This window comes from Peromyscus maniculatus, chromosome 1 (genome assembly GCF_049852395.1).
Source record: "Peromyscus maniculatus bairdii isolate BWxNUB_F1_BW_parent chromosome 1, HU_Pman_BW_mat_3.1, whole genome shotgun sequence".
NCBI lineage: Eukaryota > Metazoa > Chordata > Mammalia > Rodentia > Cricetidae > Peromyscus > Peromyscus maniculatus.
Window position 1 is genome coordinate 103,095,243 of NC_134852.1, and position 18,419 is coordinate 103,113,661.

An 18,419-nucleotide genomic window follows, 5' to 3' on the forward strand; every position below is an offset into this window, starting at 1 on the left:
ATGTAAGCTGAGAATTCGGAAAAGAATTGGCCAGATAGGAGAACGGCCCAAAAACATTCCAGCTATTCGGATCTCTGGCACAGATGCCCTGAGGCTGAAGGAGACTTATACTGAGACAAATCAGGATGAAGGTCCTTGTGGGAGAACAGCAAAGCGTGATGAGATGAAGTAAGAGGATGGGTAGGGATCAAAGCCAAACGTTCAGGTTTTATTCAAATCAAATAAACAAGAAGCCAGTGAAAATCCAATAAGGAAAGGAAAGAGGTGAACTTTATGATGCCTGGTTGCTGAAAAGGAAATGGTGGAGGTGGGCAAGAGGTGGTCCCTGGCCCAGTAGAAATTGATAGGCTCCCACTGAAGCCTGGGGAGAACTAACTGACCGGCTGCTGAAAGTGAGGGTGGGCCTGGAGAAGAGAGGATGGGACTGTAATACGCTCTCTAGCTAGACAAAATAGAGCTGCTGGTGGATTACAGGAGGAGATAAGAGGGAGACAAAAAGATTCTTCGTTGAGAGGCTCAAGTGGTGAGTTAACTATTGTTAACTATTGAGAGTGAGGGGGAAACCAACCAGATTCAGGAGAAATTTGTTTGATTTTAAAGCATGACAAGTTTGACACCTTTGGTATCCAAATGAAAATATAAAGTAAAAATGTAGATTTATAAGCCTGTAGTTAAGAAATTCATTAGCACTGGAGATAAAGACTAGATCATGGGTTTGTGCAATGATTGGCAAGGTCTCAGGTACCCTTTGCTTCTGTGCTTTCATAGTGATAGTTATCCAAATATGTGGGTCCTGAAAGTTCTTTCCTGTGCTTTATTCTGTACATTGGGTTTGCATAACCAGACTGATATTATTACTTTCAGTTACAGACTGCAAAGTGATCAGCCTTCTACAGATGCCTTTAGCAAAGCTCAGGCATTTCTAAATCTTTTTTTTAAATATAAGTTTGCATTTTTTTGCATCAGTGAGCCAAATTTAAAAGGCATGTTAACATTTAACTGCTAAGACACATAAATATCCAATATCAATTTTTCATTTTCCCTGTGTTCCAGAATTCTAGTCCTGAGCTCTCAGGCTGCTGCTGTCAAAAGTGTTATCACTCTCCACAAAGTGCCACTGCCTCAAGGAGGAAAAGGAAACTTAATTAGAAATTTCTACTTCACATGCAATTTATAGTTCATTCACTTTGAAACTTGCTTCGGGGTGCTGTAAAAGTTTAATGCAGAACGAACCATTTTTCTCAAGCTGTCAACAAAATGAATACTGAGTATAGAATAAGTTTGTTTATTAAGCTCTGGAAGGGACCTCAGATATTTAGTATGAGTCTGTCTTCCTCAATGAGGAGTCCGAGGCACAAAGAGATGCAGGGATGTCCCCAAATGGAATAAGCTTACAGCAATAGTACTGCAGCTCGGGACCCAAGTTTACAGGGCCCCCTGCTTCTTTTTACCATATAAGCATTTCTCCTTGTCAATCAACTAGCCCTTTATTGGAATGGTTCTGTAACAGGATAGGTCACCCTCTCACTCCATGTGTGACTGGAGACAAATCAATAATAGTTGCTAATTGTACAGCCTAACCCTACGTGAGGCACACTGTTCTAGGACCTTTACATACAGTAGCTCTTCTATTCTGATCCTGCTCTCCGAAGTGGGTGATCTGAGTCCTGCTACTTTGTTTAGCAAACCTCTTCTGCATGTGTTTCCCATGTGTTCAGGTACTGACCCTGGGGATATCGATAACAAAATAATTACTAACATTTTCCATTTCTCTACACTGCTGGTATATATCTTAAAAGCCATCGATGTCCAGCAGAGAGAGCAAACAACATTTCCAAAACAAAACACATGATCCTCTCTCAGCCAAACTCACTTTCTATTCTATATCTCTAGCTTGATTCTCGGTACCCTCTCAGGCCCGATCATCTTTAAAAGTTCTGATATTTTCTTACCTCCCATTTCTAATCTAATAAGTTGTACAATTATTATTTGACCTCTGGATGGATCCCAGAACACTTGAGAACAGCTGCACGGGCAACCTCCACCTCCTCTGTTTCCTCTCTCGAGTCTGGGTTCGGTCTCTACCTCATGGCCATTCTTTTTGCATAACTCAAGCCTTTATCTTATATTATTGGGAGTCGTACCACCATCTCCCATCTCCCATTTTATTTCTGATCACTTAAGTCTTGAATCCTGACTTCACCATTACTGGGGCTATCTTCCCAAACATGGGGGAAATCATGTTCTAGGCTTCAGTAGAGCCCTGGGTGCTTAATGAAAACTTCTTTCCATAGCACTCCAGACCACTCTTGTTGTCCCTTACTTCCTCTACATCCTCTATGCTTGACACCCAGATTGCTCAAACCCTTGATAAGTGGGACATTTGTCGTCTCTCTGCTCTCCCCACTTGGTGTGTGCGAGTGTTCTATTTGTTTATTTATGTCTCACCTTGTTCAGTACCAAATGAGTGGTGGGAAAACAGTTTACTAATTGTAAAATGCTTTTGAAGTGTTAGCTTTAAATCATCGAAATCCTGAATTTACAACCCAGAGGCCCCCGGGGATGGCAGGCCTCCACACCATTACTTCCCAGTGTCTCCTTGGTGGCTTGGGTAAATCTGTGACAGCGTGGCACATGTTTGCTCACTATATCCTGTCACTCCAGAACACTGAAGTCATTTGTCCGCTGTAGAGAAAAGTCAAGACCCTTCTACATCGACTTAAACCACTGGGATGCAGCTGCTCAGCTTACTCTCCATAGTCGCTCTGAAAAATAAATAGAGACCGTTTGGATTCTGCCCCGGTTTCTTCTCAGCTGCCTCCCTGCCATATTCCACCCAGACCTCCAGCTGTGAAGTAATTTGCTGTAGTGTCCTTTGTGCCCTTTATCTGACTGATTTTAATTGAAACCTGGCACCAATGCTGTAAACCTTTCCCACTGGGCTACCCCCTTTGTATTTTTTCACAATTAATAACTGTTAACATTTTGGGTTTTAGCTATTCTTGTTTCAATAAGTAGTCTCCCACGAAAGTCATTCCTTGATTTTATTACTGCTGATAAAAGCTCATTTTAAATTCTTGGTTTTGTAGGTAATAGATAATGCTATAATATAGATAGCATCCATTTATTGAATAACTACTATGTGCCAAATATTATGTTAAGCACGATTAATATTGTCTTCAATATCCTTGAGAACAGCCTAGTTAAATGGAGGTTAGTACCATCTTAGGAACAAGCTAAGTTCCAGGAATGTAGTGAGTTATTCAAGGTCCCAGAACTACTAAATGAAAGGACTAAGGTTCGATAATCTTGACCAAGTCTAAACTCAGTGTTCTTCCCATGACACCATTCCGAGAGAGGGCAGGTGACATGAGGTGAGATGGAATACCGCAGGGCCGCGGACAACATCAGGGCTGCCCACAAAAGCCATCTCTAGAGCCGTCAGTTCACTCTCAGTCTCACAGCCGGGGTGGCAATGAGCAGCTCCTCCCTCCCTTCTCTGCACACTCTGAGTTCCGAGGCCCAGGATTGGATGGAAAACTCTTTTCTCTAACTTTAGACAGATAAGTGGTTCCCTATTCCAGTTAGGATAAACTCTGATCTCACAGAAGTGGTTTATCCTGCCCCGTGCCCCCAGGTCCTTGAGAGGTAGTACTGCATCAGGGCTAAGAATCAGACTCCAAGATTTAAGGGTCACCAAATCAAACCTCCAGATAAAAAGTTTACCATTTATTATTTGAGCAAGTTTTCTTGTCAACTGGTCAACTCTGTGAAATTGAGAAGGTTGTTTTGTTTATTTTTTGTTTCGTTTTGTTTTTTCTTGCTTTATAGAGTTGTCGTAAAGGTTAGGGGAGTTTTCTGTATAAAGTACTTAGAACAAACCTTGGTACATAGGACTGTGTATTTGTTACCCACCATCCTCATCATCCCTAGCACCCTCACCACCTTCATTTTTCTTACCCCATCGCTCACCTCTTCCCCTGCTCATCCCTCCCATAGGTCCCTCAGTAACAGCTACTTCCTGTGACTTGGCCCTCTTTACTACACACGTTTATCCATGTCTCCTGTCTGCTGACCACTTTTTCTCCTTCTCTGCCTGTTCCTCTTTCTGCATTTTTTGCATCCTTCTTGGGGAAACTGCCATCCAACCATCCTCATTTGGATAACTCATTCAGATATTTTCTCAGTGGTACTTCCTCTAGAAAACTACTACATCATTCCTCATATCTTCTGTGTCTCAGAACATTATGACCTTGTCTTCTCCTAGCATTTACAATGGACATTTACCTGTCAGTGTTCTTCACTAAACAGAAAATTGTTTGACAATAGCTGTTAGTCTTCTCTTAAACTAGAAAGGAGAATAACTATACTGGATGTTTTTAAAGAGTCATCTGTATCCAGTTTTTATTATGGGTATCTCATGAGACACATACAGGAGGGTAAGAACCAGAGTAACTGTCCTTGTTGGACTCCTTGACTCAAACCACGTAGCTGAGTCTCTGATGAGGAATTAAATGGCATCAAGGATGCTAAAGCTATGATCCATAAGGTTATCCAAAAATAGGAAGGGCAGATTGGAGAGAGAGTTTCCTGTTACTGGAAGTATACAAGCAGAAGCAGTGGGCAGATGGCAAGACTAACCTATAGACATGGAGGAGGAACTGGGGTCATTTAACTTGGAAAAGAGTCTAGAGAACTGTAATACTTGAAAAATCATGTGGAGGAAGTGATATTGTTCTCTGAGCCTTCACAAGGCTGAACTGGAGTCAAGAAGTGGAAAATACCAGGAAGACTCAACCATAGCATGCTGTTTTATCACAGGAATTGGCCCAAATTGGGATGGATTTCCTTGAGTATCTTGAAGTCCTCCCGGAATGATAAGCTAATGTCCTACAGCAATTAGATGATCATTTGCCTGGGATAATGTCATGAGAATGTAGTGCTCACCTCTTCACGCACCTCTTAGCCCACTATATGCCATCGATTTGAAGACCGGGGACTCAGATTCTTACAAGTTTATGGAACAGTGACCACTCACTTGATTCCATACCAGATGCCACAATTTATTCAAGCTGATTAAAGAACAAATAGCCAAATTAAAGCTATGATCACACTATAGAAAAGCATGGAAACTTACTAGATGAATTAGAGATAGTAAAATGCAGCAGAAAAGGCTAAAGCTTTCTGAAGAAGAAAGACAACTGTGATTATACAAAACATTTTTCAATTCTCTATGACAGGGGACAGCACAAGAATGTAAAATATGTTCAAAAGTGTAAAATGTGTTTTGAAACACGCAGATAAAACTTTAAAAAGAACTACCTAAACAAAAGTCAGCAAATGTAATAGAACAGTTATTTTATGTAAAAATAAGTTTAAAAATAGCCAATTAACATAAAAGATGCTTACCTTCATAACTGAAGAAGTCTAACTAAAAATACAATTGTTCACTTACCAAAATGGAAAAAGTCAAATGGTGAGGCATGTGCAATTAATTAGTAATGAAAATACAAAATTGTGTTATTTGTAGTGATATAAATTAATGCTCCATTTTTAAAGGTAATTTGTCAATGACTATCAGAATTACCTTTGCTCAACTTTCCATTAGTTGGTATTTATTACAGAATTGTTTACATAGCAAAGTGTTAAAGGACCAGTGTGCATTAACTGTGAAGTAGTGACACAAAACGCTATGTGCTGAATACTAGAACCATACACAGCAGTAAGATGAATGAGATCAATGTGGACGTGTAATATGTAACTAAGAAAACTCCCTGAGGTTCACTGTAGCTGGAGTTTTCCTGGTCCTGCCTGGCCCAGGGTCAGGACAAATCTCTCTCACCCGTCCGTCCCACAGCTGCTCAGACCCAACCAAGTAAACACACAGAGACTTATATTACTTATAAACTGTATGGCCATGGCAGGCTTCTTGCTAATAGTTCTTATATCTTAAATCAACATTTCTATTAGTCTATAAGTTGCCACATGGCTCATGGCTTACCAGTACCTTACATCTCGCTTGTCATGGAGGCGGCTGGCAGTGTCTCTCTGACTCAGCCTTCCACTTCCCAGAGTTGGCTATGGTTGCACATGCATTTAATCCCAGCACTTGACAGAAAGCAGGAGGATTTCTGTGAGTTTGAGGCCAGTCTGGTCTATGTAGTGAGTTCCAGGAACTATGCAGAAAGACCCTTTCTCAAAACAACTCAGAAAAACTTGCTGAGTAAAATCAAGATATGAAACAATGTACGCAACATGCCCTCACTTATACTAAATACTTAATCCTATATTTCATAAGCTGATTTATATTCATGACAATGTAATGAGTAGTATACACAGGAAGTCACGGAGATTATTACATTTTTAAGTTTTATTTTTATTTATATTTGTGTGTGTGTGTGTGTGTGTGTGTGTGTGTGTGTGTGTGTGCGCGCGCGCGCGCATTGGCTCCCTTGGAGCTGGAGTTATAGGTGATTGTCTACCATCTGATTCTGGGAACCAAATTGGGTCCTCTTTAAGAGCAAATCTTAACCACTGAGACATCTTTCCAGCTCCAAGATTGTTCCTTCTTGAGATAACAATAGGAAAACATTTATTTTGTGCTTTTTTATACTGATTTAATTTTTATACATGAATGTTATATATCTACATTACTTCCATTTTTATATCAACATGCTATTGATAAATGAGATTTTGCCTTTATGTTTCTCTTTTTAATCATTTAAATTATAAATAGTAATGTTTAATTTCACAATAACAAATTTTTAAAAGTCATATACCCTTTGTCTCACCAATACCATATTCAGGGAATTTATTCTTCACGAAGACACTCACAAATGTATTACAAAGAAAATGGAACTGATTTTAACCACATCAGCAAGAGTCTCACTGAGAAAGTCTAGAGCGATCACAACAAGGAATGTAGGCTTCCAGTCAAAACTCAACTGACATGTGCTTGTATGAAAGATGCCCAAGATATATTATTAATTGATAACAGTAACAAGTTGTATATTTATACATGATACCTAATTCTTTAGTTAAAAGGAAGTAATAAAGTATTTATGTAGTGAGAACAACAGAAATTCAGACACAGACACATGTTTCACATGGGTGAATTTCAGAGCAACAGACACAGAGGAGACCATCTATGGACATCAAAATGGTGAAAGTTCACTTACATTTTCCCTTCTGTAGTTTTTGGAAATTTTACATTGGTAATGCCCATTTCTAACAATAGTTAATTGTTTTACAAGAGAAGAAACTATTTAAAATTATTTGTCACCTGATGTTTTTTGCAGATGAGCTTGCTGTGGGCAAAAGTCTACATAAATCTGTATCTGTCTTTGCTGACCCTTCTGGCCACCAGAATCCTTCTGGCTTATCAACATCATCCTGAGCAGTCTTAAAAATGACTATTCTTTACTCTTGAGTAGCTTTGTAATTTCTCAGTTTGGGGACGGGGGGGGGGGCTGTTACTTACTTTCCTCTTCCTGTGATAAATACTACAACCTGAAGTGACTTATAGGGGGAAAAGGTTTATTTTAGCTTATGACTCCAGAGGCAAGGTCCATAATGGCAGGGGAGGTATGACTGATGCCTGGAGCAGGAAGCTGAGGGATCACATCTCAATGATACAGAGGAAGCCGAGAGCAGGAGGTGGTAGGGTGTGGCTGTAAAGCCTCCAAGCCTGTCTGCAATGATGGATGTCTCTAGTGATGTACTTCTTCCAGCAAGGCTGTACCTCCTAAAATTCCATGATCTCCCCAGCACTGCCACCAGCCTGGGACCCAGTATGCAAGCATGTGAGTCTACCACCATAGGCTTTAGACCCTAATAGCCTAACCATGTCTTCCTTGTGAAGTGAAAGAAAACAGGTTCAGGGCTATAATATGACTGTCACTCATCTAATGGTTGGCACAGCGTGCCAGGCCTAGCATGGTGAACTTCTCAAAGCTAACACATAGCCAATGTTTGCAGGAAAGAGTTCACCAGGATAGAAAGCTAGAGGAAAGGAAAAAAAAAAAACTGTAGAAGTCAATGGGAAGCTTTAACAGAGTTACTATGAAGGGAACAAGGATGGAAAGTTGAAGATTAGGGTGAGCCAAGCCAGCTAGGGAAACAAAGTGGTAACCATGCCTTCATTTAACTGCTCAGAATCTGTTGTAGAAGACTGCCCAAAGCCAAAACAAGAGAATGTATTGAACATTTAGATGAGCTGATCAACTTTGAATTCATCTCTTGGATGTAGCATCCTGCTCTGTGTGCAAAAGGAAACATAGTGAGGATGCCATCTGTGTTGGTTAGAAAACCAGACAGTGTGTGTTTACTTCCATCAGGAAAGCTCCTGGTTCTCCTTCTAGTCCCACCCACTGTTCCTCTTCTCAGAAGGACACAGAATCCTCGGCCATTATATCCTGATGACTTATTGACTCTATTGACTGGAGAAAGATTTGAGCTTTTGCTTCTCATTGAATTTGACTTGCTGATGATTTTATTCTTCCTGGCAGAGTTCAGGGCTTGTTTTATAGATGCCCTGCTTCTCCTCCAGTATGGGCTCCAAAATGGGAGTTAGCGACAGCAAAATAAACTCCAGGCACTCTTTATTTCATTTTGTCAGAATTCATTATGGAATTGTGCATGAGAAATGGGGCAGTCAAGTTTATTTTGGAACAGGGCTCAGGGCTGTCTCACCAAGCTCCATATGACAGGACTAGGCACTTACCCAAAGAGAGTGATCTGGCAGCTAGCCAGCCCCATTCCATACAGTCTCCCCAGAACGTCGTCTGAATACATGAATCTGTCGGCACATACTTGTCTGTGGGCATTACATGTGTCTCTCTTCATTATCATTTTCCCCCACTAATTTTAAAGCCAATCTGTCCCAGAAATATGGGAAACCCATGGGAAAATAGAAATGCACACACTAAAACCCTTGTGGACAGGATAGACAAAATATTTCCAACCTAACCAGGCTACGCCGCAAATACAAGATGAAATTTCATGTCTCTGCTCTCTAAAAGTAATCACGACTCTGAAACTTGCCAAACTAAGAAGCACCTGAGTAAGAAATGAAGGATTTCTTTGAGGAACATGGCATAATTTTAGATAGCTTATTGATTTTGGAAAACTTTTTTCTTCTATCCATAATCTATCTATTAGAATGCAGATATTGTGCCTAAAACTCTGGTCTGTCTTCTAGGTGAATGGCATCGATCTCCGTGGAGCCTCTCATGAACAGGCAGCTGCAGCACTGAAGGGGGCTGGGCAGACGGTGACAATCATAGCACAATATCAACCTGAAGGTCAGTCCCAACTCCTGCTTTGAATGCCCCACAATGGCTCTTTGTGGCTTTGTTACTGACTGTCAGCACTAATGTTGACCAAAACCGGTAATGTTTTTATTAAACTACTAGGATGGAAGCTTGGTTAATGTCCCCTAAACTCACCAAATTGTTACCCTTAATCTTCCAGGAGAACATTGGGCAGTTAGAAAAGCTCATACGAGCAGATGAACTCAAATTCTCCAAAACCAGTGCGGGGTTTCATTTAGATTCTTATCTAGTCACCAATGGCTACTGGAAAAGCAAATTCTTCTTTACAAAGTGTTAAGTGGACTATGGTTTTGGCACAAGGCAACACCTTAATTCTCATTAATGCTAATATATCTTTAGATGTTCCACCCACTTCTCAGCTATACAGTTCTCTGGAATCAATAACTAGAAAGAATGCAGGTATTGAAGAGATGCTGCTGTTACAAGTTGGATTGGCCAACTGAACATTGATGACATATCCCAAAAGGGATTAACTCTTTATTTAAATATCTGTTTCTCTGGTTAGGATGATTTTCAGTGATACAACTGGAATGTGAAGAGTGTGAGTGTGTGGGGGTGAGTGTGGGGGTGAGTAATGGCCTTTGCTGATGAAACATAAGTACAACACTGCACAGTTACATCTTGTGCCATAAAAAGAGGAATATGGCTTCCATCTTCACAAAAAGCAGGTTACTTGGCTAAAATTGGAAAGTATTCAACAGTTGAGGTTGTGATTACAAGTTATGAAAGGACTCCTTTGTCCTTTTCAGATGATTCCCCATTAACTACATTTCCCTGTGTGTCCTATGGGAGGTTGAAGTTTGGGTCTTGTCTGTGGCAGCCTAGGTTTAATAATTATAGGTAGACAGCACATTCTACAAAAGAATAAATAAAAATACTTTCTTTCTTGTGTATATTGGCATTTTGGTTTTCTTTTGTGCCTGCCTTTAGAATTGGAATTTGCAAGCAAGCTAAACAGAACATTTTAATTAATACATTGTCCTGTCCGCCTGTGTCCTGTGACCAGAGAACTGGTAAAGAGAGAATGCACAGTGATCAGAGATTAGCTGCATAATGAGCACATACTTCCTAGATCCTGCTAGAAAGTCTTTGTACTTCTTAAATATTGGTGCATTTTCCCCCCAATAGGACTCTTTCTGAAAGTAATTATTATAAAACAGAAAATGAAAAAAAAATAAGTTAGAATAACTTAGCAAATTCTTCAGAATCATTCACAGTGAGAACTACTTCATACTATCTTCCATGTTTTCAAAGGGGCTTCCTTTTGTTCTTGAACCCTAAGCCCTTCACCATCCCTCAATACAGGGATTAAAGTCCCTGGCTATTTTTCTGTTTCTGAAAATGTCACCTCAGATAATTCTACAGACTAATAAGATGATTGGAACCCTGATTATACTCCCAGAAGGCTTCCTCATTGAGCAAGTGTTTAAACCACCTTGAGCTGGATGATTCCTCTCTCCAAAGGTTACACTAAAGCAATCCCCTTGTAGTTCCAGCAGTATGAATCTCCATGCGTCCACTGGAGCTTGCCCCAGCTTTCCATTAAATGCTGTACTCTAGAGGGATAATAGACTCCACTTCATCAAGATGCCCATGAAAAGCATGTCTCACAAATGACATCGATTGATGGTCATAACGAAACATGCAAATAACAACACGTGTCTTTCACAATGCCAACATATAGAATGGATTCACAGGATGAGGTCCCTGTTTTAATAGGGCCTAATGTGCCACAGTTGGAAATGAGGTGGTAGCCACAGGAAGCAATCAGTTTTATTCTCCCTTTGCAAACTTTTTGGGTAGCCAAGCCTTAAGTGAACTATTGTTTGGAATGAAAGATTGATTGGATTTTTGTTTTGGTTGTTTAAGGACATTTAAATTGCAAAACAGCTTAGGGAAATAACTGACAATTTACTTTTAAATTAACAAGTGAATTGAAGAGTATGCTATGAATGCTATGAAATTTAATTAGAGAATTCATTTTCCTTTCTTCTTTCCTTCTTTTCTTTTCTTTTCTTTTTTTTTTTTTTTTTTTTGTTCTGATTTTTTGTTTTTTGTTTTGGTTTATGGAGACAGGGTTTCTCTGTGTAGCTTTAGAGCCTGTTCTGAAACTTGCTCTATAGACCAGGCTGGCCTCAAACTCAGAGATCCATCTGCCTCTGCTTCTGCCTCCTGAGTGCTGGGATTAAAGGCATGTATCACTACCACCTGACTCATTAGAGAATTGTTATCAGGCCTCTTTCATTTATTAGTATTGTAATCTCTCTGATAATGCTATAATTTTATTACATTTCTTTTTCTTTCCTCGGTTTTGGTTTTTCAAAACAGGGTTTCTTTGTGTAGCCCTGACTGTCCTGGAACTCTTTCTGTAGACCAGGTTGGCCTTGAACTCACAGAGATCCGCTTGCTAAGATTGAAGGCATTCACCGCCACAGCCTGGTTTATTACATTTCTTTGGGAGTGGTCAAGAACTAGACTTCTAGGCTGAAGAGATAGATCATTAGATAAAGAGCTTGCCTCCCAGGCGTGAGGACTTGAACTTAAATCCCTAGAAGCTATGTAGACCCAGGCCTGTTAGTGTACATCTGTAATTCTAGTACACCTACAAGGAGATGGCTCACAGGCAAGCCTGATATATACACTTACAAACAAGAGATCTTGTCTCGAAGTAGAACTTGGGTCTGACATCTGAGGTTATCCTCTGACCTCTACTACACTCAAAGGCATGTATATACCTGCACTCACATCCATACATACACACATGTATCACACACAAACACACACACACACATACACACACACATACACACACACACACACACACACACACACACACACACACACACACACACACACACATAGAAAGAGAGAGACAATAATTAAAAACCTAGGCTTCTAGTAAATACATTTTCAGTCACTTTCAAGTTACTTAATGGGGAAGCCACTGAATGCCACTGAAGAAATTTTGTCTTCTACCTCAAGTACATTGCATACTGTTCACTTCCAAATAATTTTTCACCTTCTGAATAGAAATAACTTTATTATATATGGTGGAAACCAGTTCCCAATGAATATGAGCAACATTTATGGTAATAGTCCTATCTCTAAGAGTTATGAAATGCTACAGAAAGGATAAGACTGCAGGGTCTGTAACAACATGGAAATAGCATGTTGTAGAAATGTCAGAATGGAACTACACCTTGAAAAATGGGTGAGAATTGTATTTTAGAGAGGAGAAGAAAAGAATATCTTGCTGAGCTTCAAGATTATTGGTTCCATGTAAGCAAACACTAACTGTGTTCTGCTCACTGATAAGTCTCCATGGTGCTACAATAGATATTTCTTCAAGGCTTGCTAAACTAGTGCATGAGAGATTTATGAACCTTGATATTTGTGTTTCCACTCAAATATATTGGTGATCAGAGGGAATCTTCATTTTTATTTACTTGGGCTTTTCACCTTTGTTTCAAAGATAGAAAAAATTGCTGAAGGAATGTATGTTGCAAAATACCAACTGTTAAGTTTCTACAATTCTTAGCACAGATTTTCAAGTAATTATAGTTACTATAGTATAACAATAAATGTCTTCTTTGGTGAGTTTTGTGCTACACAGTGAAATTGTGTTTATACATAGTTCTGCTTAAAATGAGTGTGGTCCATTTTATCTACATCACCCTGTCCACCATCAGTCTCATTCAGTGTGAGGTTCAAAGTAGTGCTGTCTGCTTATGTAGACAGTGGACGGGCCTGATTTCTTTCACCCTTTTTTCTTCAATGGGGTTCTTAAATTCCTGAAATTAAAAACCCAGACTCAGCAGTGTGATGGTGGTGCATGCCTTTAATCCCAGCACTCTAGGGAGGCAAAGGCAGGTAGATCTCTGAGTTCAAGGCCAGCCTGATCTACAGGGTTCCAGGACAGCCAGGGATACATGGAAAAACCCTGTCTTGACCCCCCCCCCCCGAAAAAAAACAAACACTGATAAGTCTAGTTTGTTGCATGCAATTGAGACAGCCTGGCCATGGTTTCACGTATAGATTCAGTCCTTCAATAGTCTTTTCTTTTTCTGGATTCTTCCTATGCTTCCGCATTCCAGGGAAATGACAAAGCAGTGAACCAAAGAAGTCTTCCTTATGCATCACAAGGTGATACACAGCATAAAGAAATATGAAGTAAAGATGGAAGTGATAGGGAGCCATTTGGTGATTACGGAAAGTTGTGTTGGTGAGATATTTAAGCAAGTATCTAAAAGAAATGAGTAACTCCCAGAGACAACTGGATCAAGAAATGATTTATTGGAGTATCCCTCTACTAGATGTGGTACATGGGCCAGCAACACAGAGAAGTGTTAACCCAACCTTAACAAGCCAGAATCTGCAATCTACCGAGATGCCCAGCTGACTTGTGCTCATATTAAAGTTTGAGAAGTGACTCTGGTGTCTGTGGGTCCATGCAAACATTGTCATTTGATAGTACTGTGTTCAACTTCCTCTATATGAAGCACTGGGAGGTCACAGAAAGCTGTCTCAACAGGTTTTATTTCTGGAGTGTGTCATTCAGTGTTTGGTCCTACCCCACTAGTTTTGCTAGGGATGGATACAATTGCAGGGGATTTCAGCAGCTCGTGTGTCATTCTACTTTGCGTGTGACTTCCCTCTAAATACGAATTATCAAGAAAGTTCGTGTTTTTGCTAGTACTCCTTAGGGAGTGAGTCACTGAACCTGATAGGTGTCACTGTCCATAGTGTGGCCTCTACTGAAGGTAAGAAATGAAACAGGAAGGGAAGATGAAGAAAGAATGAATCCCTGCCTGGCAGATGCCTCTATAGACAAAGTCAAAGCCCTTAAGGCATCACCATAAAGCTTCTTAGACTGATTTGTTATTTTTTTTTAAATCAGAAACTCATTTAAATAATCTTGTTCATACCTCCTAAGTCATAAGGCAAATTCCAAGGGAATAGAATGCACTTTTTATCAAAAAATAAAACTCTGATCTTACAGGGACTACCCACTGAATAGAAACTTGAAATTAATATATAGCTGAAGAAAATAGGTTCTGTAACCCAAAGATTCTGAAAAAATGTGATCACAAACACCATAGAAGCTTATTTACATTGTGAAGTATATTCCTTTCTTTAAATCAATGTATCTGCAGGTTTATGCATATGAATGAGCAGCTGTGGCATGTAAAAACATTTTACCAAGGCAAATAATTGTATCTTAAATGCCCAGGCAAGACTGGCAAAGTCCAGTGGAACTTGGAACAGAAATTACACCAAATCATAGAAAGTGTTTAAAATGAGCCAAACTCGGCTGTTTGAATCCTGGGACTTATGCAGGGACACTTGGCTCGGTCTGGGAGGGGGGAATGGACCTGCCTGGACTGAGTCTACCAGGTCAACCCCGGTCCTCGGGGGAGACCTTGATCTGGAGGAGGTGGGAATGGGGGGTGGGCTGGGGGGAGGGGTGGGTGAGAGGGGGAGAACAGGGGATTCTGTGGCTATTATGTTGAACTGAATGGTGTTGTAAAATAATAATAATAATAATAATAAAAAAACCAAAAAAAAAAATGAGCCAAACTCTGGCCTGGGAAGGAAATACTTATTTCTAGTACATACCTTGTGCTATTTCATCCTTTTGAGCCTCTTTTCTCACACTTTTTAAATGGATAAGCTAGGTGAGATATTTTCAGAAGAACCTATATAGAGATTAAATTCAGACTCAAAAAAAAAGGTTCCTTGATCCATAAGCTCCATTATGTGAAAGTTTTCTCACAAATATTTTATCTTCTAATGCATAAGAATAAATGAATGAACTGGAATCTGTGTAGTTTAACTACAATTACTAAGAAATCAAAATTCAAAGTTATTAGGATTCTTCAAGATGACCTCTTCTGGTTCTTCATTTGACACACTGCAGGACTCAAGTTCAGTCAGTGTCCAAACAGGAGGAGGTTCTGTTTTCAAGTTGTAATAGCTCCTGAAGCAGAGGCCAGCTGAGCAGTTCCTGATCTTCTTATTTCTTTGCATTCACCATAGTTGCTGACAATGCTCTGTGCTTAAGCAGAATCCAGTAAGATCTTTATAATCTAAGAACATAAAAGGGTCAAAAAGTTCTCAAGGTGGGTCAGGGCTTTCTCGTTTTATTATCATGTCTAACTGGTAACTGCTAATTGTCATTGTTTGTATATCATGGTTACTATTAGATACGTAAGCAACTATTTTTAATTTGAAAATACATGCCAGACTGTAAATACTAATACTTTACTATCTCAAATATATTATGATTTCTTTTTCTCCATTATAACTCACTCATGCACTAGCCTTCATCCATCTAGCCATCCATCCACTAAAGCATCCCTCATCAATGAGCTCATCCTTACATGTTCTAAAATGTCAAATATAATACATTGCTAAATATGTTACATTAACTCTGGCTTTATTAATGAGTGGTATATTATAATTTTTAATGAACTATTAGGAAGGAAATTTCACATGACACTAGAATTTGTATTGTTTAGCAATGTGCTTCTCTAGAACCGTATTTTTTCTATCTATCCCCACTCCCCCAATATGCACACATACAATAATAGCTAATACTTAAACCAGCAACTAGAAATTCTCCCAAGGGCTGAAGAGATGGCTCAGAGATTAAGAGTACTGACTGCTCTTCTAGAGGTCCTAAGTTCAATTCCCAGCAACTACATGGTGGCTCACAACTATCTATAATGTGATCTGGTGTCCTCTTCTGGCATGCAGAGAGAATACTGTATACATAGTGAAAAGCAAAAACAAATGAACAAAATAAAACAAACTCTCCCGAGATACTAGTTTTAAGCATTCAAAAACAATGCCAAATGAATAGGAAGAGAACACGCACTAATAATTATCCTCATTATGGAGTGACTGGTATGTCTAAATTTTGATATGCCTTATGCCATTTAATCATCATAATGTGTTAGAGACCTGGTTTTATCTTTATTTTTCAGGTGAGGGAATAAAAATCTTTACAAAATTACATGATAAATAGGTTCCCAAGGCAAAATTTCCACAGTGGCCTGCCTGGCTCTCCTGCCCATTGGCAACACCACATCTCCCAGCAGGAAGATCTTAACTCCCTCGCTCTGGGTCCCCACCTAGCCCCTCTGTTTTTGAAAGGTGTAAAAGGCCATGGTCTTACAACTAATGGAAGTGAAGCACTTGGATTTCTTTGCACTTCCCTTGAAAGCCTCATCAAACTTGTATCTGCAAGGCTTACGCTCTGCCAAGCTGCACTGTGCGGCTGAGCCTGCTCCAGAACTCCCCTTGACTCCAAGAAAGCACTTTCAAATTGGCAAGATGTTGTGTAATAAAATACACACCAAGTGTCTGAGCAATTGAAGGAAAGAGGGTAGTGATTAGGCTTTAAAGCTGGATATAAAAAGAATTCAGATTATCGCCGAAGTACAGATTTCTGAATGTCATTCCTTCTAAATGGAACTGTGATTAGAGAGAGAGGGGGGAAAAAGACATCTGAAAAGGTCATGAAAAGAAAAATAGTAGCAATTTTGAATTTCAGTTAAATGGCTGAAATCTGGGGCATCACAAATGGAAATGCTCTCCCCTCACTCTCTACCCTGATGCAGAGGCTGCTGTGGTAGCAAAAGGCTTGCAATTCCCCAATGCTGCACATTGGCTTGATAATTAGTGAATTCTGCTTAAACAAAATCATGCCAAATCATATAGTGTGCTGCTGAGGAAATGAAAAGTCTATCTCAAGGCAGTACTAAAACAAAGAGGGAGATAAAAGGAAAAAAATATGTATATCAAAAAATTAAGGATAAGGTTTATTGTCAGTAAATATATATTATCTCTAGCAACAATGTGAGACTATGGATATTATGGGCTTCCTTAATAAGTGCTTTAGAAAAAAATACTTGTAAAGAGACACAAGGAATATTCTAGAACAGAGCCAGAATCTACAGAAATGCTGCTTCCTTCTGGCTGCATAACCTTTTCAAAGTCATTTGGCTTCTGTCACCTTCAGATTTCCTATCTATAAAAAGAGGTTAATAACACACTAAAATAGTAAGGCTAAAACTGACAAGTGCCTTATGTATGCCATACATTATTATATATATTCTAATAGTCTCATTCCTGTAAGCCCTAATTAGGCAAAGAGATGGGAGTTATGACTGTCCCTGACTTTTTTTTCTTTTGTAAGAAATGATTCTCTTTACCAGAGGTTGACCTTGACCTTTTGACCCACTTGCTTCCACCTCCTGAGTTCTGGGATTTCAGGGTGAGTTCCATGCCCATTTATGCAGTGTCCAGGACACTGTGTGGAGGCAGGCACCCAACCCCCCCCCACACACACACACTTTAGAAAGGAAGAAACTGAAGCACAATATGGGTAGATGACTTCCCCAAGACTGTACATGGAAAACATGAGGGGCTGAGTTTCGGCTGTTGGTTCGCTAATTCTCTTGGTAAAATGAGGATCTGTTTTAATTTCTTCATAGCCCTTTTGAAGGCATTCACAGAATTTAGTAGATGTAGTTACCTTTAAATTCTTTTTCTTTTTGTTGTTGTTTATCTGCCTATAGTCTCCCTTGAACCAATCAAAAAATAGATTCCATGAGGGACAGTTTCACTGCCTTACTGATGGGCATAGCCTTAGGAGGTAGAACTGTAGCAAGCACACAGAATTCACAATATTATTTATGGGATGTTGAGTTATAATTGCAGTAACTCTTAAAATATAACAATGCTGAGAAATTATAAAGACGATAAAAGAACCAGATTTTTAAAAATACGTGTATATAAGAAAAAATTCTAAGATATAGTAGCGTGTAAAAAGATGGCTAATAGTGAGTCCAGGAACTCTCAAAGATTAATGCGAGGTTTGTTTACTAAAGATATTCTTGGCAATTACAAGGCACATATGTTTTTCCTCAACTGTCCCCAAAGACAGACACAGTCTCATTTTCCAAACTGATAAGAAGAAAGAACACAGTGAATTCAGCATTGCTGTGGAGCCAAAAAGAAATACCAAGGACAGACAGGCTTAACTCATAACTCACTATGGAAACAAGCAAGTGAAGTCTCCCA

The 18,419-nt window shown here is 39.5% G+C and overlaps 1 protein-coding gene across 24 annotated transcripts in view; it reads left to right on the plus strand.

Annotated features, from left to right (window-relative positions):
* Positions 1-18,419, plus strand: part of Dlg2 (discs large MAGUK scaffold protein 2) — a 1,859,766-nt gene that overhangs the window by 1,565,779 nt on the left and 275,568 nt on the right. For all 24 annotated transcript variants that reach the window (XR_013043174.1, XM_076547134.1, XM_076547135.1 and 21 more), the window contains one exon: positions 9,200-9,302. Coding sequence is in view for 22 of the 24 variants with exons in the window: in XM_076547134.1 (XP_076403249.1) it covers positions 9,200-9,302 (103 nt within the window). In the remaining 2 variants the exon portion in view is untranslated. The remainder of the gene's footprint in view (positions 1-9,199; positions 9,303-18,419) is intronic.